This window comes from Phocoena sinus, chromosome X, assembly GCF_008692025.1.
Source record: "Phocoena sinus isolate mPhoSin1 chromosome X, mPhoSin1.pri, whole genome shotgun sequence".
In the NCBI taxonomy this organism is placed as follows: Eukaryota; Metazoa; Chordata; class Mammalia; order Artiodactyla; family Phocoenidae; genus Phocoena; species Phocoena sinus.
Genome location: NC_045784.1, coordinates 130,904,736 through 130,929,003, shown reverse-complemented (window position 1 = coordinate 130,929,003; position 24,268 = coordinate 130,904,736). Strand labels below are relative to the sequence as shown.

Below are 24,268 nucleotides of genomic sequence, written 5' to 3'. Positions count from 1 at the left end.
GATATTGTACAGATGGGCCGTAAAGCTCTTAGCATACATCAAGATAGTGCGTCAGAAAGTGAAAATGTAGGGACTACGGTAGATAGGCCTAAGAATCCTAGGAAAAAGAGAGAAAAACAAATAGAAAAATCGGATGCAACGCCAGGATTGTATCCACTTTTAGATGAATTTAAAGCGCTTTATTTGTCTCAAGATGAGTTGAATCCCAAGGAGGAGGCGGATCTGGAAGAAGCAGCTGCCGAATATGAAAGAGGACGATATGGCAGTTCCCCATGTGCTCGTCCGCCATTTTGTGCCTCTGCGGGTGCTCGTCCGCCATTTTGTGCTTCTGCTAAATCAAAAGCTTTAACATGTACTCAGACTTCCGCTTTTATTGCTAGCGCCCCCCCTGGCGCTGCGGTTCGGGAACCGCCAAAGTGTACATTCATACCCAGAGAAGTCTGGTCTCAGGTACCCACAGCTTTTCCGGTGTTTGAAGACCCAGCCACGCGTCAAAGATATTATGAGATGGTGGATTATAAAATACTTAAGGATCTTGCAGAGGCTGCCAGGGGATATTTAAGCAGAAGTTGAATATCCTGCAGCTGAATGCAACCAGAGTGGATCCAGTGACTCTTGGAGAATTTACCGCATGGCTAGCTAGAGCATTTTCCTTTTTTAAGGAATGGGTGGGTGTGGGACTGTTCGCAGCCTGCTGTTTGTTTGGGATAGTGTTGTGTCTCTGGTTGGTCTGTCGTATTCGCATTCGAACCCGGCGAGATAGGATAATGCTCACTCAGGCGCTTGTGGCCATCAGTGAAGGCGAGTCCCCCGCAGCCTGGCTCTCCACCCTAAAAAACATATGATCGCCCTTGCACAGAGGGGCCTTGCCGCCATTGCACCTCTATAGGGGATCGGCCCTAGGGGCTGCCTCTGCACGGAGAGGTCTCGTTACCATTGCACCTCCATGAGGAGCCCATGCCACGTGAAGACAGCCCTTGCACCCTGCAGTTCGATTGCGAGCATTGCACGCAGGAGGGTGTCTGCGAATGCAAGTGGAAACTACCGGTACACCGTGTACATACCCCGGTATGAGCACTGGTACAGGTCAATGTCCGCTGCAATGGTCGAAAAGAAAAAAGGGGGAGATGTAGGGCGCGGCCGGATAGCCATTACGCATGCACTAAGTATGCCGCTAGGGCGTATGCACCTAATATGCTAATCAGGTTTTGAAGCAGTGGCCTATCCAAAGTCCGGCTTGCGAAATGCGATAACCATACGGACGAATCAGGGACTTACACGAGTCCTTAAGCCCTTATATAAGCAGACAGGCTCGAGCGTACGAGGTCTTCCTTCCATCCGCCCGAAACCAAGCTGTACTCCAATAAAGTGTGATGCGAGAAGAATCTAGCGTGTGGTGATTCGTCATTCTGCTGGTCAGAAGCGGCTCGCCGCATATCAGGATAATCCAGGGGTCAATTTTAACATCACTAAGGATGGGACAGCCAGAAAATATCTGCCCCTGATATGGTCTGGCCCGCCAGAGAAGAACCAAGTTAAAAACAACATTTAAAAAAATCTCTGTGTCTCACCCTTCCCTGACCCTCACCAGTGCTCAGTAAAGAGTCTGGGACAAGAGTACATACCCATGTATGTCTACTGAATTGAACTGACTTGAATTAGGTAAAAAGATGCAATAATGAAAGCAGTATTATTGTTACAATCTGGAGGTCTCAGAGGACCATTCAACCGCTCATGTTTGCATTAGTGGTCAAGAACTCGTCTGCAACATATAAGGCTTCTCCCCATGTATAGCTGCCACTTGTTAGTATTCCAAATTAAGTTTCAGGAACACTGTTTCTTGTGTAGCGTCTACTGGTGACAATAAACTTGATGTTTCCTTGAGTGGGCAATGGGCATAGGAAGGACAATTTTATCCCTCCTTGATTTAGGTGCTGAATATGAGGATAAAACCAGCCAAAGGGAGAAGGACGATGATAAAGTCATTCCTGGTAAAAGTCATACCTACGTCTGGCAGGTCCTGAAAGAAAATGGTCCAACGGCCTCTGACCCACCATGTCTCACCTACTCATATCTTTCTCATGTGGACCTGGTGAAAGACGTGAACTCAGGCCTCATTGGAGCCCTGCTGGTTTGTAGAGAAGGTAAGTAAAGAAAGAGTAGGATTGAGATGAAATAAGCCGGCAAGTACAAACATCTGAAAGAGGTTTCCTTTCCCTAGTATCCTGCCATGGAAAGGAGAATAATGTAGTCTCCGAGAAGAACAGATGCCCATCCTATGTAGCCAGAATGCACTCTAATGTTCAAGAAAAGCCAAGTTCTGGAATTAGGTCTCTCTTCTCTTCTTCTACTTTCTACTTCAGATATCCTATGGGCTGTCTCAGCAGTGCCTTTTATAGTTTTGTGTTAGGTGCCTTGAAACCTCCATGAAGGTAAATACATCCAAGAGTGTGATCAATGGCGTATAGACCACTTCAGAAGGTTAGTCATCTGTAACCCAAAAACATAAAAATCTGAGAAAAGCAAGCATTTATACATGTTTATAAGTTCTCATTCTAAAAATCATAGTAATTTAAGTTAAACCTTTTATAAAAATTTTTTTTCCCGGGAATTCCCCGGCGGTCCAGTGGTTAGGACTCTTCACTCTCACTGCTGAGGGCCCGGGTTCAATCCCTGGTCATGGAACTAAGATCCCACAAGCTGCACGGTGCAGCCAAAAAAAAAAAGTAAAAAAAAAATTATTGAAGTATAATTGACCTACAACACTATTATAGTTCTAAGTGCACAACATAGTGCCAAGTGAATGAACAAATGAAAAGATGCTCAACATTGCTAATCATCAGGGCAATACAAATCAAAACCTTGAGCTATCACTTCACACATATCAGAATGGCTATTATCAAAAAGACCACAAATAACAAGTGTTGGCAAGGATGTGGAGAAAAGGGAACCCTTGTGCACTGTTGGTGGGAATGTAAATTGGCACAGTCATTATGGAAAACAGTATGGAGGGTTCTCAAAAAATTAAAAATAGAGCTACCATATGATCCAGCAATTCCACTTCTGGGTATTTTTCAGAAGAAAATGAAAGCTCTAATTCGAAAAGATGTATGCACCCCAATGTTCATTGCAGCACTATTTACAACAGCCAAGATATGGAAGCAACCTACGTGTCCATCAACAGATGAATGGATAAAGAAGATGTGGGGAATATTACTCAGCCATGGAAAAGAATGAAATCTTGCCATTTGTGACAACATGGATGGACCAGAGGGCATTATCCTAAGTGAAATAAGTCAGAGGGAGAAAGAAGATACTGTATGATTTCACTTATATATGGAATCTAAAAAACAAAATAAATGAGGGACTTCCCTGGTGGTCCAGTGGTTAAGAATCCATGCTCCCAATGCAGTGAGCATGGGTTCAATCCTGGGTTGGGGAATTAAGATCCCACATGCTGCACAGCATGGCCAAATAATAATAATAATAACAAAACAGAAACAAATTCATAGATAAAGAGAACAAACAGGTGGTTACCAGAGGGGGGAGAGGTGGAGGGATGAGTGAAATAGATGAGGGAGACTAAGAGGTACAAACCTCCAGTTACAAAATAAATTTGTCACAGGGATGAAATGTACAGCATGGGGAATATAGTCAGTAACACTGTAATAACTTTGTATGGTGACAGATGGCAACTAGACTTATTGTGGTGATCTCTTGTATAGAAACATGGAATCACTATGTTGTGGACTTGGATTATATGTATAATGACATGTGTCCATTATATTAGTATCATACAGTATCATATATGTCATATAGTATCATATAGTATGATATATATGTCATATATAGTATCATATCACTGCCCTAAAAATCCTCTGTGCCCTGCCTATTCATCCTTCCCTCTCCTACCCTCTGGCAACCACTGTTCTTTAAATTGTCTCCATAGTTTTGCCTTTTCCGTATGTAGCCTTTTCATATTGGCTTCTTCCACCTAGTAACATGCATTTAAGGTTCCTCCATGTTTTTCATGGCTTGATAGCTTGTTTCTTTTTAGTGCTGAATAATATTCTGTTGTCTGAATGGACCAGTTTATTTATCCATTCACCTACTGAAAGACATCAATTTCACTACTTGATAATTTTAAAAATATATAATAAAAAAATTAAAATCTTTTCAGACAGCTTTACCTGTATTTTAAATTTGTATGGGTGAGTTAGTTTCTTTGTCCAATTTAACTTTTACTTTCCAAGCATTAAGTGTACAAGAGAGGACTTCTCTGGTGGCACAGTGGTTAAGAATCCACCTGCCAATGCAAGGGACACGGGTTCGAGCCCTGGTCCGGGAAGATCCCACATGCCGCGGAGCAACTAAGTCCATGCGTCACAACTACTGAGCCTGCACTCTAGAGCCCACGAGCCACAACTACTGAGCCTGTGTGCCACAACTTCTGAAGCCCACATGCCTAGAGCCCACGCTCCACAACAAGAGAAGCCACCACAATGAGAAGCCCGTGCACTGCAACAAAGAGTAGCACCCGCTCGCTGCAACTAGAGAAAGCTGGTGCACATCAATGAAGACCCAATGCAGGCAAAAATAAATTAATTAATTTTAAAAAAAGAGTACAAGAGAGGAAAGAACATTATAAACAAAAATCTTCCTACTCAAAATAAACCTGCAAAGAAAACTTCCCAATCAAGTGAAAAAGTATAATAAGAAAGCTAACAAATTCAACAGTTAAAGCATGAAGCAAGCTTATTTGTAACATTGATAACTTTAAATATTGATATACATGGTGTTCATTTAAAGTGTGAGTATGTGTTTAATATAGACAGTAGTTATTTTGCTCATAACTTTTTTTTTTTTTTGCGGTACGCGGGCCTCTCACTGCTGTGGCCTCTCCCGTCGTGGAGCACAGGCTCCGGACGTGCAGGCTCAGTGGCCATGGCTCACGGGCCCAGCCGCTCCACGGCATGTGGGATCCTCCCGGACCGGGGCACGAACCCGCGTCCCCTGCATTGGCAGGCGGACTCTCAACCACTGCGCCACCAGGGAAGCCCTCTTTTTCTGTTTTCTGTTTGTTCTGAATATATACACATATATGAAATATGGTTATATGAACTTGTAGTTTGTATGTCTTTTTAATTTCTTTTTTAGTAATTAATTTTTAGTGTATTTGATAAAAGTAAGGGTCTGCAACAAATCTGAAATTTTTTAAAAAGTCCTTTACCCCGAATAATTTTAGAATTACTGGCATAGGAGATGTGACACCAAGGAAATAATGTTATGGTAAAGTTAATAAGAGACCAAGAGACAAAGCAGTTGATGAAGTAATGTATCCTCGTAGTGTCATTTTCCTATGAGAGGATTTTCAATAGAAGATAAGTGCTCTCACTTCTTTTTCAGGGAGTCTGACCAAAGAAAGGACACAGACCTTGCACGAATTTGTACTACTTTTTGCTGTATTTGATGAAGGTTAGTGAGCTGCAGTCTGAATTTTGGTCTCCTGAAAGAAATGAAATATATTAATTTAATGTGGTACTTGAGCATGAGGGCTGTTAATGTCCAAAGGAAGTGATTACAGAAAGATCATAAACGACATTATCATTCAGGAATGATGCAGACGGGGATGAAAATGAATTCCAAGGAAAAAATGCAAGCTGAGTTCCACTGGCAGCTATGAAGTAAGAAGATAGAGTAGCTGGGTAACCTTGTCCCTCTTATTAAATCCATCAACAAAGACTTTTTGCTTTACTTTCTCTTTTATATTACGGTTTGAAGCAAAGGAAAGTTTTATTCTTTGTGCAAAGAACGGAGAAGTGCGAGCTTGGACTCTAGAGCAAACGCCCTTCCGACAGGCCGTAGGCGGGGCTACTTTATAGGGACGAGGGAAGGGGCGGAGCTCTCCCGGCAGGCGCAGCTGCAGACGCAGTGCGTGCACAGCGTCTCTGCACACGGCCTGCTGCGGCTGTCTGGCCTTGAGCGTCGTGGTCAGCTTCTGCTCCCAGCAGCGGAGCTGACGTGTCAAACCAGGAGGTCTGGTCTGAAGGGCTAGGGGCAAGACCTGTACCCGCGACGTTTCATGTATGTAATTTTGTTTTGTTTGGTTGTTTGTTAGTTTTGGTTAAACGTGGGAGACATTTATTTACTTTCCCACATCGCCAATCATGGATACGAGTGGCTAAGGTTTCTATCTCCTCAGGAAAACACAGCCCAGTTGAGTGACTATCACATCCTTTGGAGAATTTCAGTCTTTGGTCACAGCATTTAAGAGCTCCTGGTTTTGGTCCCACAAGCCCTTTTTGAAGTGACTTATTGCTTTACTTTCTAAATGCCCCCTGTTATCTTTTAAAGAAATTTTTACTAAAAATCATATATATTTAAGGTATACATCATGATGATTTTAGATAAATAGATACAGATAGAGAAATGATTACTACAGTCAAACTAACATATCTCCTCACAGAGTTATTTCTTGTGTGTGGTGAGAGCACCCGAAATCTACGCCCTTAGCATATTTCCAGTGTTCAATGTAGTATGATTAACTATAGTCATCACGCTGCACATTAGATCCCCAGAACCTGTTCATCTTAAAACCGAAAGCTTGTACCATTTGACCAACACTTCCCCATTTCCCCAGACCCTGGCAGCCCCTCTTGTGTTCTATGTTTCTATGAGTGTACTTTTTCTTATCTTCATCTCTTACTTTTAAGTAACTTGGGCAAGTTACTTAACCCTTACTCTGTGTCTCAGTTTTATCCAGTTGAAAAGTGAAATAATAAGTACTATTTCATAGGATGGTTGTAAGGATTAAGCGGGTGATTTCTTCCTCGTCGCCATCATGATCACCTTCTGAAGTGAGACACCCGCCATCGTCTCTCTCCTGACTAGTCTCCTTGTCTTTTTGTGCCCCCTGACACTTCATTATTACTGTAGCAGCCAAAGGGAGCCTACCAAAATGTGAATCTGATCTTGTCACCCCAGCCCTTAAAATCCTTCAATTTTACATCAAGGCAAAATGTAAACGCCTTAACACACTGATACATGACCTAGTCTTTGACGACCTGTCTAGCCTCATTGTGCTTCTCTTCCTGCCTCACCGTTCATCACCGTTCAAGTTGCAGCCACACCGAACACCTTTTGTGTAACACCCAAAACACGCCATGCTTTTTCTTGTATCTGGACCTTTGCTTATGCTGTTTCTTCTGCCTGGAAAGCCTGTCTCCAGCTTCACACCAAGTTTCTCCTCCTTCTGGTCCAGGTTAGTTGCCTCTTTATATATTTCCACATTACCTTGAGCTTCCTCCTTATGACACTAAATCATCATTGCTGGCTTTATTAAATATTTATCTTCTTTGACCTCGTATTCCTTTCTCTTCAGGCAAAGTGAGGTTCCTTCTCCTCTCTGCTCCCATAATATCCTGTTCTTATCTCTCTTACATCACTCTTCACTCTGTATTATAATTGTCTGCTTCTCTGTCTATTCGAGCTAAATTGTAAGCGCCTAGAAGGTAGAGGCTGTGTCTTCTTTGTCATCAGTGCCTAGTGCTCAGTAGTGTTCAGTAAATATGTTTAACTGAATGAACAAATGAGTGGATCAAGGGATAAATGAACTTATGAGAGTTCCCCAAAGGCTGGGTGCCTCAGAAAGTTTCAGTCCTTTGCACAAGGAGCTGCTAATAATAATATTTATAGTGCCTTTCACTCTTGTTAATTTCAGGGACGAGGTTGGAAAGCTTTCGGGTTCTTGGGCTTTCATTATTGCAAACTGGATGAAGCAGTTAGGACAGGGACAGGTACTGGCAGCCTTTTCCTAGGATGCTTTTCATGTGCCTCCTTTTAAATAAGTGAGCTAATGAATAGAATGAAATCATGGTGCAAATTAACCGATATTCTCCCTTCCACTAGTTATCATCTGTCATTATTCCTTTCCAAGTAGTGTCATGGATAAATATAGGGAGAGATCATTACTTTGAGCAAGAAATATCTGCCTTTTGGTACTGTCTTCTCCCTTTTTCTTACTGACTTTGAGGGCAAATCATCTGTGCCTACTGTGCTGACATGAGACAGACACTTAGCTGGCCCTCTATTGGCATCCTCTCTCAACAGGGAAAAGTTGGCACTCAGGAAAAAATGAGTCCTTGACACAGGCTGTGGATCCTGCATCTGCAATGCACACAATCAATGGCTATATAAACAGGTCTCTGCCAGGTATGTACAGCCTGCTCAAGAATCCTCAAGAGCTTCTGCATTCACCACAGAGCTCTCTTCTCCAGTTCTCCTCAGTTATCTGAAAATTAAGGTTTCTTTTGCTTAAATGTAAATGGGCATCCAAGGATGAACAGATATTTAAGGAAAGCCTGAAACACGAAGACAATATGCAAAGATAAAGAAAAGTAGTATGCCTTGCCTTATCATCCCTTCCATCTGGATGTTCCTGAGTTACATCCTTATATAATAAATATAATAAACAGGTTTCTAGTAAGTAAAAAAATGTAATAATAGGATTATATGAAAAAGAAACAATCAAAACAAGAATATGCTCACAAAATTAGGAATATGATTGTCAAAATACAAACTTGATAGAAAGTGGTATAAAGCAAACCTCCCAGAAAGCAAAACAAAAAGAGATTGAGAAAGCAAATCTCCCAGAAAGAAAAAGAAAAAGAGATTTTTAAAACCAAAGAAATGATAGAATGAAGTGTTAAGAAAAGAAAAGAGTTGAGTCTTTATATAAAAATTTCTCAGCAGGATAAATTAAAAAGTATCCCCACACAAAATTAGGTTTGTGGAATTTCAAAGAACAAAGAGAAGATACATAAGCTTCCCCTGGGAGAAACAGGTCACATACAAAGGCATGAGAATTAGACTGGCAATATAATAAACCAATACCTTAAAAGTTCTAAAGGAAAAGTTATTTTCAACCTAGAATTCATAGCCAAACTATAACTTAACTTTGGGGGAAGAATAAAGACATTTTCAGAAATGGTAGCCCTTAGAAGCCACTGAATATGTGCTACAATAAAACTAGAGAGTAAACCAAGAAAGAGGGAGTTGGAAAATTCAGACACCCAAGAAAATAATGAAGGACGAGGAAGGATATTTTCTTAACTCTTTTCTATATTTTTCAAGAATTCTATAATTAATATGCATGATTTCAGAATTAGAAAAGAAATTAGCTTTCAAAACATGCAAGTCCCTGCTCTCACATATCAAGTTAATTAACCTCTCTGGGCATCAGTTTCCTCGCCTCTAAGTGAGGGATGATAACTATAGTTTCTACATTCGTAGGGTTATTGGGAGTTAAAACTTGTAAAATACTTTGGACAGTGCTTGATGTTACACGAGTGCTCAGTAAACATTACTGTTATTAATTATATTGCCATCATTAGCGTTAGATTGGATGTGAGAAGTGAGAGTGGGGACAAGAATAACTCTCACTTGCATAATTGAATTCAGGATGGTACCATTCACTGAAATAAAGAAGTCTGGAATAAGATGAGGTGATAAAGATTGAAAATTTGGTTTTGTACCTGTGGGTTTTATGAGATATCCAGGTGAAGATATTGAGAAGGTATCAGTCTGGAGTTAATACCATGAGAATGAATGATATTATTCAGGGAGAAAATTTGATTAACGAGAGAATAAGGCCTAGGGATGAGCCCTGGGGTGGTCCATCATTTAATGGATGGGTAAAGAAGGAGCAGTCACAAAATGAGACAGAAGAAGGAGCAGTCTAAGCCTTAAGGGAACAAAACTCTGTTGAAACAGAGGCCAGGGGAGGAGAGAATTTCAAGAAGAAACGAATGGTCAACAGATGCAGATGAAGACTGAAAAATACCCATTGGACTTAGCATCAAGATAGTCATTGATGACTTTGGCAAGAGCTGTTAGTTTGACAGTACCCCAGTGTCCTTGGAAAGTTTGGTTCCAAGTCAAGATAATAAAATTTGTAAGGACAATTTGTTCATCCTATCCTAGAAAGTGTTTTCCATTTCAAATTCTCTACTTCTTGCTTATAGCTGTGTTATTCTTACTTTACAGGTCTGATTGGATGTCATAAGAAATCAGTCTATTGGCATGTGATTGGGATGGGCACCACCCCTGAAGTGCACTCAGTTTTCCTTGAAGGGCACACATTTCTTGTGAGGAACCATCGCCAGGCTTCTTTGGAGATCTCACCAATAACATTCCTTACTGCTCAGACACTCCTGATGGACCTTGGCCAGTTTCTACTGTTTTGTCATATCTCTTCCCACCAACATGGTAATATCTGTGGATCTTAAAAATAAGTATTATAAATATCCAGCTCTTCTTTTAATAGAATTTACTGTCCACTGTCCAGTATAGGATTATGTTAGTTAGACCTCAACTGAGATTCCCTAGTTGCCAGTTTTCAGAGCAAATAGTTCACCTTGAGTATAAGAGGGCTTGATTATTAGTAGTACTTGTGAATGTACTGGTGAATCTACCTGTGATATAGGGAGGGGAAAATGAGGTGGCAAGAGTGAGGAGGACAGTGTATCATTGTTTTCCTAGCCTGATCACATTAAATAGGCTTCAGTACTATGGAGAGAGGGATTTTGGGTCATAGCTGAAGAGATGTTTTATGAGAAATTTAGGGAAAAGGAAAAAAGTGCACTGTCTAGGTTGTAATCATAAGGGCTCCAGGATATCAGTAGTGATGCCCAGAGCATTATATAGCAAATACAAATGGATATTCTGAGCAAATGAGTGAGTCTTGAAAAAGGGGTAAAACATATATTGGAGGAGAGTCAGGCAGAAGGGAAATGGTGAGTGCAAAGACCACAGGAAGAAACCAGAAAGTACCAGATAATGGGGAAGGTAATACATATAGGACAATGGCAAGAAAGGATATTGGTGTGGAGAAGGGAACACTTAAGAGAAGGCCTTGAAGGCCTAACAAGAAAGAACAAAGTCATAAGAGTTAAGGCAAGAAAGTCTCATTGGAACCTGACATTCGTTTGTCTGACTCCAGATGGTATGGAAGCTTATGTCACAGTAGATAGCTGCCCAGAAGAACCCCGCAAATGGATGAAGAGTAATGAAGAAGAAGATTATGATGATTTTTATGACTCTGACATGGATGTGGTCAGATTTGATGGTGACAGCGCTCCTCCCTTTATCCAAATCCGCTCAGTTGCGAAGAAGCATCCTAAAACCTGGGTCCACTACATTGCTGCTGAAGAGGACGACTGGGACTATGCTCCCTCAGTCCTTACCTCCAATGACAGGCAAGTACCTTTTGACTCTTGGTGCTATCTCTTCCCCATAATCAAAAATTCTTCCCAGTTATTCAAAACAACAAATCCTTAAGCCATATTTAAGGTTAGGTACAGGTATAGAATCAAATGGCAAGGGCATTAATATGTTTGGTAAATTAACATAGCTAAACATCAGGGATGCTTATATTTTTCTCACTCCTTTCCTTGATTAAATCATATGGGCTATTTTAGAGTGGATTTTAGCAACCTGTCCTTTACCTAGAATTCTCCATTCCAACCTCTCATCTTTTTGTGTCTCACACAGAAGTTATAAAAGTCTGTATTTGAACAATGGTCCTCAGCGGATTGGTAGGAAGTACAAAAAAGTCCGATTTATAGCTTACACAGATGAAACATTTAAGACTCGTGAAGCTATTCAGTATGAATCAGGAATCCTGGGACCTTTACTTTATGGAGAAGTTGGAGACACACTTTTGGTAAGTTGAGGAAAAGATATAAGGTTGGGTAAGAAGACAAAGTCTGGAGGGTTTTGAGTTTTTTAAACCTTCATAATTCAGCCTTGTCTCCAATGGGCAGGATCTTTTAAAAATTATAAATGTTACACAAACGTGGATTATAAATTTGTTTTAAAATATTATAGAACAAAATATTTAATGCCACCCATTAAACCTGACACTCATTTGAAATACTCATTGCTTAGACTTTCATACATATCCTTCTACGACTTTTAGAAGGATTTTACATTTGACTTGTAAGGAAAAGAACAAGAAGAATATGTGACAGAGAGTAGATATAGCCCACAAAGCCTAGAGCATTTACTATCTGTCCCTTTCCAGAAAATGTTTCCTGACCCTTGATATAGCATATTAACAATACTTATGCTTCAAATAACAGTGGCTTTAAAAAATAGGGAGTTATGTTTTCACAATCACTTTAGAGATAGGTAGATGGCATGTCAACCGTAAAAAAATGCACAACCTGAAAGTTGAGAGTTATGTTTTATTTGGCGGACATTCTTAGGACTTCAAGCCCGGGAGACAGCGTCTCAAGTAACCCTGAGAGAACTGCTCCAAGGAGGCAAGGGGGGAGCCAGGGTATATAGGAGTTTTGCAACAAATGGCAGGTAGTAGGAACAAAAGATTACTGTTAATTAAAGAAAACCAGGTATCCCGAGTTAAGGAATTTAGTACTTTTCTATGTATGGGAAGATGCAAGAGTCTGGGCTTATTGAAATCATTCCTTTGAACTGCACCTCAGCTATCTGGGGCCAGTATCCTGTGCTTTCTCATCCTGCGTTTCCTTAAGCTGCACCATTGGGTGTGGCTGCAGTCTGATGACTGCTAGACAGCCGGGCATTCTTCGTTTCCTCTCCTGAGTTACCTCAGGGCTCACTGATGGCTGCGACATCCTTTGTTTACTGATATGGCAGGCAGGTTCTTAACATGGCTGTATTTTGCTTATATATTTGTAAAAGGTTTTATGCATTATAAATATTAACACATTGTTATTTGTCTTTCAAATATTTTTCTCAGTCTGTCACTTGTACTTTAACTCCTTTGTGATGTCTTTTGTCCTATAAAAATTTTCAGTCTTTATGTAGTCAAGATCTTTTCTCAATCTTTAAATTTATATTTTTCTGGATATTTTTCATTTATGTTTTCGGCCTAGGAACATCTTCACTACCTCTAAGAGATTATAAATATGGTCTACTATATTTTATTCTTTTACATTTACAGTTTTATTTTTACAATAAGCATTTTAATTGCTCTGGAAGTTACTTTTGGGTATAGAGCATCGTGTCAAATAGGGATTTCCCCAAGTGACAGCCAATTGGTCCAATCAATCCTTTCTTCACTAATTTTAAAATGCCTTTTTTATTATATACTAAAATGATAAAATCTGTTCTGTTTAACTGATCTGTTACCACACTGTTTTAATGACTGCAACCTTGTGATATGTTTTGATATTTGTAGGACATGTCTACCTTCATTTTACTTCTTTAAAATTTTAATTAACTGTTAATGTACAGTTTTTCTTCATGAATTTTATTTACCTATTTTTGAATTAGCCAGTATAAATAACTCAAAAGGCAAAGAAAAGGCAAGCTTTCCTTCCTCGCAGACTTCCAGTCCCATAGTCTGATCAGCTATCGTTGCTCTCAGTTTTTTATATTCCCTTTCAGAAACAGTATATACATATACAAGTGTATGTGCACATATTTCACACAAAAATAGAAGCACTATGTAGATTTTAACAATATATCTTGGATATCATTTCATATCAATATATGTAGGTCTACCTCATTCTTTCATGTTTGTAAGTTATGCTCTTATATATGCTGAATCCTATAAGGCTTTTCTGTTAATGTGAGAACTTGAGGACTATTTTTTACTTTTTATACGGAAATTATCAAACATACCCAGAAGTAGAAAGAATAGTAAAATAAACTTCTTTGAACCCATCACTCAGCTTCAACAGTTATCAACAAATGGCTAATCTCATTTTGTCTATAAACCAACTAGGCCTAACAGACATCTACAGACCAGGCCACCCAACTCCAATAGAATACATATTCTTCTCAAATGCACAAGAAACATTCTCCAGGATAGATTATACATTAGGCCACAAACCAAGTCTCAAAAAATTTTAAAGAAAACTATAGTTCAAAATTCCTTGTGGATATAGATGCAAAAATCCTCCACGTTATTAAGCCAGATCTAGCAACATTTTAAAAAGATCATATACTATAATCAAGTGAGATTTATCTCAGGAATGTAGGGATGGTTCAACATATGAAAATTAATGCAATACAACATATTACTTGAATAAAGGACAAAAGCACATGATCGTGTAATATGTGAAGAAAAAGGGCTTGACAAAATCCATTACCCATTCGTGATAGAAAAAACTCAATGAACTAGCAGCACAATGCAAGGTCCTTAACTTGATGAAGAACATCTAAGAAAAACTTATAATACGCTGAAAGACTAAATGTTTTCCCCCTGAGATTAGGAGCAAGTTAAGATGTCCACTCTTGGCGGGGCAGGGGCAGGGGCGGCAGCTCCGGGGACGCCGAGGCCCCACTCGACCCATCACGCCGTTGCTGCCCAGACGCCGTGACCCCCCGTCCACCCTGCTGCACCTGCGGAGACTCAGCAAAGTGCTGGGTGGGCACGGGGCAGTCTCCACGTCCTCGAATCTGCCCTTTCAGTTGTTTTCTTGACATGACCTTAAGTCACCCAGAACTAACTGGGACGCCCGGTCCAGCAGTCGAAGGGGAACCGGAGGGTCTCTGCCTGACCGAAATGGTAACCTGGCAGAAGGGGAAGCTGGCGAGAGGTTCTAGAAGTTGCTTGAGAACTTTGTGCCATCGGCAGCTCCTGCCTAAAATCGTCGGGAGCTGCTAAAATCGTCTTTAGGAAGGCTGGCAGCCAAGTTTGACACCCCAGCGTTCCATACAAGGATAGACGGTGACTTGGGAGGTAATTTCCACATCCTGCTATTTGTGTTCAGGGTCGAGGCTTATGGACGACACGAAGGGAAGACGAGGGAAGGACGATGGATGCGAACACGTCCACGGAAGCATCGCCCCAGCTCTGAACTGGGTCGGCCTACTGTTGGCATCGCAGCAAAGGGTCAAGGCCAGGCCAGGCCTGCAGAGGGTGCCTCCTAACTTCACTGTTGACCCCAAGTGCAGACTGTCCTACAAACGAGTTAAAAAGGATGATTTGGGTTCCTAGTCATTAGAAGTTTTTTGAGGTTTCTGTTTAAAATTTTAAAAGAGATTTAGAAACACTAGGCATATTTTGGAAGGAAAGCAGATGAAAGAAAAGCATTTTCCTTCTGCGTATAAAAACCTAAATATAAAGGTATGGCTTATACTAGGTGGGAATGCCCACCTACAAGGGTCAAATTCAGAATAAAATTGAAGAGTGTTTGAAAATCAACTCAATCAATGCCAAGTATGGAGGATGCAAAAACGAACTGGACAATGTCTTTTTTCATAAGAAGTTTACAATTTAGTAAGGAAAAAAGAGAACAGGACTTGTGGAGAGAACATATTTCAAGAAGAGTGAATGTGATATGTAGTCTGGTTTGGCAAGAAAATAATGCTGCTATAGAAGGGCGTGGTGAGTGATAAGCTCAATGGATGCGGTTAAAGATGTTGTGAAAGGCCCTACATACTCAGCTGGTTTTGAACACAACTGAACAGATGAGGAACCTTTGATAAGAAAATATAGGAGTGTGGACTTCCCTGGTGGTGCAGTGGTTAAGAATCCGCCTGCCAATGCAGGGGACACGGCTTCGAGCCCTGGGCCAGGAAGATCCCACATGCCACGGAGCAACTAAGCCCGTGCGCCACAACTACTGAGCCTACACGCGGCAACTACTGAAGCCCGTGTGCCTAGAGCCCGTGCTCTGCAACAAGAGAAGCCACCACAATGAGAAGCCCATGCACCGCAACGAAGAGTAGCCCCCACTCACCGCAACTAGAGAAAGCCCAGGCACAGCAATGAAGACCCAACGCAGCCCAAAATAAATTAATTAATAACTTAAGAAAAATAAGAAATAACAGATAAGTTATGCCAAGGTCCATAGAATATCATCTACCTGGACCGAAATCTGTCCATACATCTTAAAAAAAAAAACCATGAGGTGTACAAGGAGTACAAATAAAGTTACACATGATTCGTACAATACTAGGAAATGGAAGGTACCACAAACATCAAATTACCAGAAAATTGGTAAGTAGCAAACTCCAGCAAGAGCAACCTTCCTCCACTGCTGCAAGACTCTAGACTGATACTGGAGTTAGAAGAAAAGGCTTCTATTTTATTTTTGTATTGCAATATAGTTGATATACAATATTATGTTCGTTTTAGCTGTGCTACATAGTTATTTGATATTTGCATACATTATGAAATGTTCACCACAGTAAGTCTAGTAACCATCTGTCTCCATACAGATTTATTGCAATATTATTACTTAGGCTGTATATGACATCTCCATGGCATATTTCTTATTTAAGTGGAGGTTTGTACCTCTTAACCCCCTTCACCTATTTTGCCCTTCCACCACCCTCCCCTCTGACAACCATTGGCTTGTTTTCTGTTTCTGTTGAGTATGTTTTGTTTGTTTTGTATTTTAGATTCAACATATAAGTGAGATCATACAGTAGAAAAAAAGGATGTCCACTCTTGTTACTTTTATTTAATACTGAACTGGAAGCCAATGCAATAAGGCAAAAAAAAAAAAAAGGAATTAGAGGCATTTGGATTGGAAAGAAAGAAATAATACTGTCTTTATTTGCTGATGATATGATCTTTTCTGCAGAAAATCCTAAGGCATCTACTAAAAAGCTATTAGAACTAATAAACAAGTACAGCAAGTTTGCAAGATTCAAGATCAATACTAAAAAATAAGTTGTATTTCTATACACTTCAATGAAAAATCTGCAAATGAAATTAAGAAAACAGTTTCATTCATGATAACATAAAAAAAGAATGAAATAATGGGAAAAATATAACAAAAAAGGTGCAACACTTGTACAGTGAAAACAACTAATTGTTACTGAGATAATTTTTTAAATATCTAAATAAATGGAAAAACATATATTTATGGATTGGAAGAGTCACTTACTGTTAAGACTCTTCCAAATTTGTCTATAGATACAAATTGAATCCCTATCAAAATCCCAACTGCCTTTTTTGCAGAAATTGACAAGCTGATCCTAAAATACAGATGGAATTGCATAGGACCCTTAATAAACAAATGAATCTTAGGGGAAAACAAACAAAGTTTGAGGACTCACACATCAATTTCAAAAATTACCACAAACTATAGTAATCATGACAGTGTGGTACTGGCATAAGGATAGATATATAGATCAATGGAAAACAATTGAGAGTCCAGAAATAAACCTACATATCTATGAACACTTGACTTATTTATTTTTTTTTTTGACTTATTTTTTCAATTGAAGTATAGTTGATTTACAGTACTGTGTTAGTTTCAAGTGTACAGCATGGTGATTCTGTATTTTTGCAGATTATACTCCATTATAGGTTATTATAAATATTCGGTATAATTCCCTGTGCTATACAGTATATCCTTGTTGCTTATCTATTTTATGTATAGTAGTTTGTATCTGTTAATCCCATACTCCTAATTTGACACCCCCCCGTTTTCCCTTTGGTAACTATAGGTTCGTTTTCTATGTCTGTGTGTCTGTTTCTGTTTTGTAAATAAGCTCATTTGTATCATTTTTTTAGATTCCACATGTAAGTGATATCATATGAAATTAGTCTCTCTTTGACTGACTTTACTTATTATGATAAGTTCTAGGTTCATGTTGCTGCAAATGGAATTATTTTGTTCTTTTTTATGGCTGAGTAGTATTCCTTTGCATGTATATACAATGTCTTCTTTATCCATTCATCTGTAGATGGACATTTAGGTTGCTTCCATGTCTTGGCTATTGTAAATAGTGCTGCTATGAACATAGGGGTACATGTATCTTTTAGAATTGGAGTTTTCATCTTTTCTGGATATATGCCTAGGAGTGGGATTGCTGGATCATATGGTAGCTCTATTTTTAGTTTTTTCAAAGGAACCTCCATACTGTTTTCCACAGTGACTGCAACAATTTATATTCCCACCAGCAGTGTAGGAGGTGAACACTTGACTTTTCACAAATGTCCTAAGACCAATCAATGGGGAAAGAATAGTATTTTTAACAAATAGTACTGGGACAACTGGATACCCACATGAAAAAGAAAGAAGTTTGACCCCTTCCTTATACCATACACAAATTGACGGTGGATCAAAGATATAAATGTTAGAGCTAAAACTAAAACCCTTAGAAGAATATACAGGAGTAAATCTTTGTGACCTTGGATTATACAATGGTTTCTTAGATATGACATCAAAAGCAACAAGCAACAAAAGATAAAATAGATTGGACTTCATCACAATTAAAAACTTTTGTGCCTCAAAGGATACCAACCAGAAAGTGAAAAGACAACCCATGGAATGGGAGAAAATAAATTGCAAATCATATATCTGATGCGGGAATAGTATCCAGAATTTATAAAGGACTCTTACTCAATAATAAAAAAAACTCAATAATAAAAAGGCAAATAGGGACTTCCCTGGTGGTCCAGTGCGTAAGACTCTGTGCTCCCAATACAGGGGGCCTGGGTTCGAGCTCTGGTCGGGGAAGTAGATCCCGCATGCATGCCACAACATGTAGTCCGCATGCCACAACTAAAGATCCCGCATGCCACAATGAATATCCCACGTGCCGCAACTAAGACCTGGCACAGCCAAAACAAACAAATAAATAAATAAATGTTTTAAAAATAAGTTTAAAAGGCAAATAATCCAACCGAAAAATAAGCAAAGGATTTCTATAGACACTTCTCCAGGGATGATATATAAAGGAGTGACCAATAAGCACATGAAAAGATGCTGAACATTATTAGCTATTGGGGAAATGCAAATCAAAATTGCAATGAGATACCATTTCACACCCACTAAAATAGCTATAATCAACAAGGCAGATAATAACAAGCATTGGTGAGGATGCGGAGAAATTGGAAGTTTCATAAACTACTGATGGGAATGTAAAAATTTGCAGCCACTTTGGAAAACAGTTTATCCATTCCTCAGAATGTTAAAAATGGAATTACCGTGTGATCCAGCAATTTATTCTAGGCATATACTCAAGAGAAGGGAAAACATAGGTCCACACAGACTTGTATGTGAATGTTCATAGCAACACTATTCATAATAGCCCCAAATTGGAAGCCATTCAAATGTTCACCAATTGGTGAATGAATAAACAAAATGTAGTGTACCCATATAATTGGAACACTAGTCAGCAATTAAAAGAAATGAACTACTCATACGTGATACAACATGGATAAAACTCAAAACATTATGATAAGTTAAAGAAGTCAAGCAAAAAAGACGTATTACATGATTTAATTTATGTGAAATATCTTAAAAAGGCCAATTTATAAAGCAGAAAGCGTATTAGCAGTTCAGGACTCCAACTGTGTGTGTTCCACTAAACCAGTCAGAAAGTGCCTCACCTTTAATGACCCAGCATCAGCAATCACACAGCATTTCATGGCATAATCTGAGTAAAAGCAGTCAAAGCCCACCCAGAATCAAGGAGAGGGAAACTTTGGCCTACCTCTTGTTGGGAGGAGTGTCAAAGAATTTGGGAACCACGTTTGAAAACTGCCACGTAAATTGACAGCTTACTTCTCAAAAGCAACAAAGGAAGCCAGAAGACAATGAAATTATGTCTCTAATGTGTTGAAAGAAAATCGCTATCAACCTAGCAAGAATTACCATTTTATTGGCAATTTATACCAATATTCAAGGAATATATAATTTTATATTAAAATTTTAAATGTAGAGTATAAGAAAAAAGTAAAGACCCACCAGTTCTTTATTAGGCTAGCATAACCTTAGTTGTAAACCTGAGCAGGACAGTATGAGAAAGGAAAATTAAAATTACAGACCAATTGCATTATAAACATGGATTCAAAAAATCCTAAACAAAAATTAATAAACCCAATGGAGCAATATATTAAAAAGATAATACATTATGACCTGGTTGATTTATCGGAGGAGTACTAGATGAATTTAACATTAGAAAATCAAATATGGTAATCCACCATATTAACACATAAAAGGGTAAAATATAATTTGAAAATCTCAATAGTTTCATACAAATATTTATCAAAATTCAACATCCATCCATAATAAAAAGTCATAGGAAATTGAGATCACAAGGGACATCCTTATCCTGATAAAGATCTGAAGAAAATCTGTAGGCACCAATCATACTTGGTGGTGAAACTGAGAAATCCTTCTGTTTAAGATCAGATCAGGACAAGAAACAGTTAACAAGTATCACAACCTCTATTTAATATTTTACTAGAAATCCTAGCCAGTATTCTTAGGAGAAAAAAAGTTTTAAGATTGGAAATGAATAAACAAAACTGTTATTATTTGAAGATTAAGTAAATGAATGACAGTGGGAGCTATGTTTGTCATTGTTGAAGAGGGTAATTATAAATAAACAAAAAGGAAAGGCTAGAATAAATCATGTGATACTGGATTACAGTTGGAGACATTACTATGAGTTCATGTTTGCCAAATATAGATACAGATGGATGCATACAGAAATAATTACATATGTGTGTGTATGTTTAGGTTAGTATATTTCCTAGCGCTGTCCACTGAGAGGATCTAGAAGCAATGACATCCCAGTAGCAATGAGCACACCCAGATCTTGGTTTCTAATACCATTCTCTGATGAAAGGAACCAAGGCCATTTGGAGAATCGATGATTCTAGGGCTGGGCCAGGGAAAATATAAGATGAGCCTGGAGAATCTTGTGGTTCCAGAAAGTAAGAAAGTGCTCAAAAAATAAAAGGATGGGACAATGTTAAAGAAATATAGGAGCTTCTAACAGCCAAGGTGGAAGAATATGAGCAATAAAATAAAGTATAAAATAAATATCCACTGCACCACCAGGGAAGCCCAGAAGTTGGTTTTTTATCTTCATATCATAGAACCTCAGACATAGAGCCCAGTTGATATGTTCAGAGTTCTTAATGCTGCTTCCATGTTATCACTCTTCTATCCTACCTCTCTTTTAAAGCTCATGCAATCAGACAATTCCAACTGCCACCCTTGCTTAATGCTGTAATCAGCAGTCCTCCTGGTCATGCCTGCGCATCCAGTGAAGATTTTATCACTTGAACCAGTTTTCCCTTCCACTGTTGGGGAATTCAGGGCCCAAATGGTGGGCAAGGCTGAGGGGAAGCAGTGCCCTCAGCAGACATCCAAATTTCAGTTACTAATGTCAGAAGGTGCAAGGAATTCTTCCTGAAGTGATTAAAATAATTTTAAATAAATGGAAAGGAACCTTTAGTGAGAAACCTAAGTAACTGTCTGAGCAATTTTATGAAAAGAACAAACATTTTGAGCTTTATCTAGGCTCAAAGCCCCATACTATAGATACAAGGCAGCTTTTGTTTTCTGGAGGTAGGCCACACTTTTCTTGTTGATCCTAATTGTCTTGTACCTAATCTTATATCTCATTTATACTTTCAGATTATATTTAAGAATAAAGCAAGCCGACCATATAACATCTACCCTCATGGAATCACTGATGTCAGTCCTTTGCACCCAGGGAGATTTCCAAAAGGTAAGTGTTACCTCAATTTTATAGGTCTTCCTTACCTGTAGATACAGATGAGGGCACAGCCGCAATAACAACTAAAACCATGCACATTTATCACCCCACCATCCTTATTCTCTTAAGTTTTATTTTATTTGAAAATATGTCTTTATTTTGCCTTCACTTTTGAAGGATAATTTTGCTGGACATAGAATTCTGGGTTGAGGGGCTTCCCTGGTGGCGCAGTGGTTGAGAGTCCGCCTGCCGATGCAGGGGACACGGGTTCGTGCCCCGGTCCGGGAGGATCCCACATGCAGCGGAGCGGCTGGGCCCGTGAGCCATGGCCGCTGAGCCTGAGCATCCAGAGCCTGTGCTCCGCAACGGGAGAGGCCACAACAGGGAGAGGCCCGCGTATCGCAAAAAAAAAAAAAAAAAAAAAAAAAAAAGAATTCTGGGTTGAGAGGGTTTCTTTTTCCTTTTAGCACATTCAAAATATTGTTTTACTATCTTCTTGCCTTTATAATAGCTAAATTCTATTCCGTCATTCTTCCCCTGTATGTCATTTTTCTCTGGCTGTGATTTTCTTCATATCTATCCTACTTGGGGTTCACTGATCTTCCTGTGAGTCACAATATTTGTATTTTTGTTTTTAATAGCCAGGCCTTTGTCCCCAAATGAAGTAATAAGTTGCACTTCTACTAGTCATGTGTGAAAATATAATTTCCCACATTCTTGATAGCTAGAAGATAATAGTCTTTTAAAATCCTGCTAATCTGGTGGGTGAAAAGTGGTATTTCATTGTTGCTTTAAGTTTACTTGGGGATGAATATTTATTTTATCAAAATAATACATGCTTAAAATATTGAAAGGCTGTAAGTTCCACTCCCTAGAGGCATCCATTTTTAAGCATTTCTGTTTTAGATTTTTGGTAGTTACCGCTATAGCTCTAAAAAATCATTTATATGCTACTCCTTTGTTTTTCAGCTTTAGACATTATAGGTTTATTTTGTGTTAAATGAGGATTTAGCATTGTGCTTCTTCCATTCCAGTTGTTTTAGACTTTCATCAGTGCTTTTAGTTCCTCAACTGGCTATCATTAGGATTTTAAAAAACATGCTAAATACCTACGTTTTGTATACATTAAGGTACTGACAACAGTTTCCCATTTCTTGTCCTCTATTCTTCCATTCCCCCACTGCTGCCAGCTATACCTTTACTTTTATAAAACTAAAGTTGATAACATTTACATTTTGCACTGTAATTTCAAATAACTCCTTGCTTTTTCTATATATTTATTCTAAACTTTAAAAGTCAAAAAACCAGCATTTATATTATTTTAGTATGTTTCTTATTATAAGTATATGAGTTTACTGCAGGACTAGGTGATACGCTATGATTATTCTTTTGTCTACAGTTCCAATGATTTTACTGTTAAGGTCAAATGGATTATCCTTCTTTATTCTCTACCAGTAGTTCAAAATCATGGTAAATTTTAGTTTGCTTTATATTAGGACCATGCTGATCTTGGAATTTTTGTGTTTGTAATCCTGAAAAAAGACTTTTTTTTCTTTTTTTTTAATATTTTGTTGCAGTGTTTTTCTTTTAAATACATCTATTTTATTTTTGGCTGCATTGGGTCTTTGTTGCTGCACGCGGGCCCCCTCTAGTTGTGGTGAGCGGGGGCTACTTCTCATTGCAGTGTCTTCTCTTGTTGCGGAGCATGGGCTCTAAGTGCACAGGCTTCAGTAGTTGTGGCTCGTGGGCTCAGTAGTTGTGGCTCGTGGGCTCAGTAGCTGTGGCTCGTGGGCTCTAGAGCGCAGGCCCAGCAGCTGCGGCGCACAGGTTTAGCTGCTCCGCGGCATGTGGGATCTTCCCGGACCAGGGCTCGAACCTGTGTCTCCCACATTGGCAGGTGGACTCCTAACCACTGCGCCACCAGGGAAGCCCCGACTTTCTTTTCTTTTATCAGGAGAAGAAATGTATGCCTTTTCACCATATCCCTTAGGTCTTCCAGCTTCTTAATCATGCTGTTTATTGGTATCTGATCCTTTTTTCTTCTAAAGATGTTCTTGTAGTTCACCAGCTTACTATTCTAATTTGGATTATATGCTTTCTAGGCCTGCTACAAAGCTGCCATCTTTGGATTTTTTTTTATTTGGACTTGTAGGCTAGTGCCATTACTGCTCCTATCTTGTACATTTCTGGTTTTTGATTTCTTTTGTTTTTCTGGAAGTATACCTTCAATATACTTCTGAATACATTTAGTATATAGGGGGAAAACTTTATGAGTCCTTCAGTATTATATGATGTATAGATAGGCTGGTTATAAATAGTTTTCAATCCACTGTTTTCTGATACTCATTGTTGCTGGTGAAAATTCTAATGCTAAATTGATTTGCAGTTCCTTTATGGGAGAAGGGCAATGTAACAGAATTCTGGAGAGATATTGAATGTGTGCCCTGAAATTTGGAGGCATACGCAAATACAATTCCCGGTAACTTGCTTTTTATGTGGAAAACTCCGAAGGCTTTACTGCTTATAACTAGCAGATAAGAAGAGAGGGTAAGAGTGGAGCAGTCTGTCCTTCTGCTGTTTGGCCTGGCTAGGATGCATGAGTTTTCTCCGTAAAAAGTAGATACTGTTGCAAGTAGCTGGCTTGCTCTCTTTTGAAGATACCCTGCCTAAGAAGGCAGCCTGACGGGGTGAGGGATGCCAGAAATAACAACAGGCTCTTACATACATCACTAGACATAAGAAGAGCTGGGGAGGGAGGAGGGCTGCGGAAGGATAACTGAAGTAAGCATCTCTCATGTATATG

The 24,268-nt window shown here is 39.1% G+C and overlaps 1 protein-coding gene and 1 non-coding gene across 3 annotated transcripts in view; one reads left to right on the top strand and one right to left on the bottom strand.

Moving 5' to 3' along the window:
* The window catches only part of F8 (coagulation factor VIII), a 121,975-nt gene that overhangs the window by 20,142 nt on the left and 77,565 nt on the right, over window positions 1-24,268 (top strand). For both annotated transcript variants that reach the window (XM_032620284.1, XM_032620283.1), the window contains exons 4-10: window positions 1,932-2,144; window positions 5,407-5,475; window positions 8,110-8,211; window positions 10,045-10,266; window positions 11,000-11,255; window positions 11,551-11,722; window positions 21,384-21,477. In XM_032620284.1, the coding sequence (XP_032476175.1) occupies window positions 1,932-2,144; window positions 5,407-5,475; window positions 8,110-8,211; window positions 10,045-10,266; window positions 11,000-11,255; window positions 11,551-11,722; window positions 21,384-21,477 (1,128 nt within the window). The remainder of the gene's footprint in view (window positions 1-1,931; window positions 2,145-5,406; window positions 5,476-8,109; window positions 8,212-10,044; window positions 10,267-10,999; window positions 11,256-11,550; window positions 11,723-21,383; window positions 21,478-24,268) is intronic.
* Window positions 6,187-6,314, bottom strand: LOC116748183. The gene has a single exon (XR_004348195.1). It is a non-coding gene; the product is annotated as a small nucleolar RNA SNORA25 (small nucleolar RNA).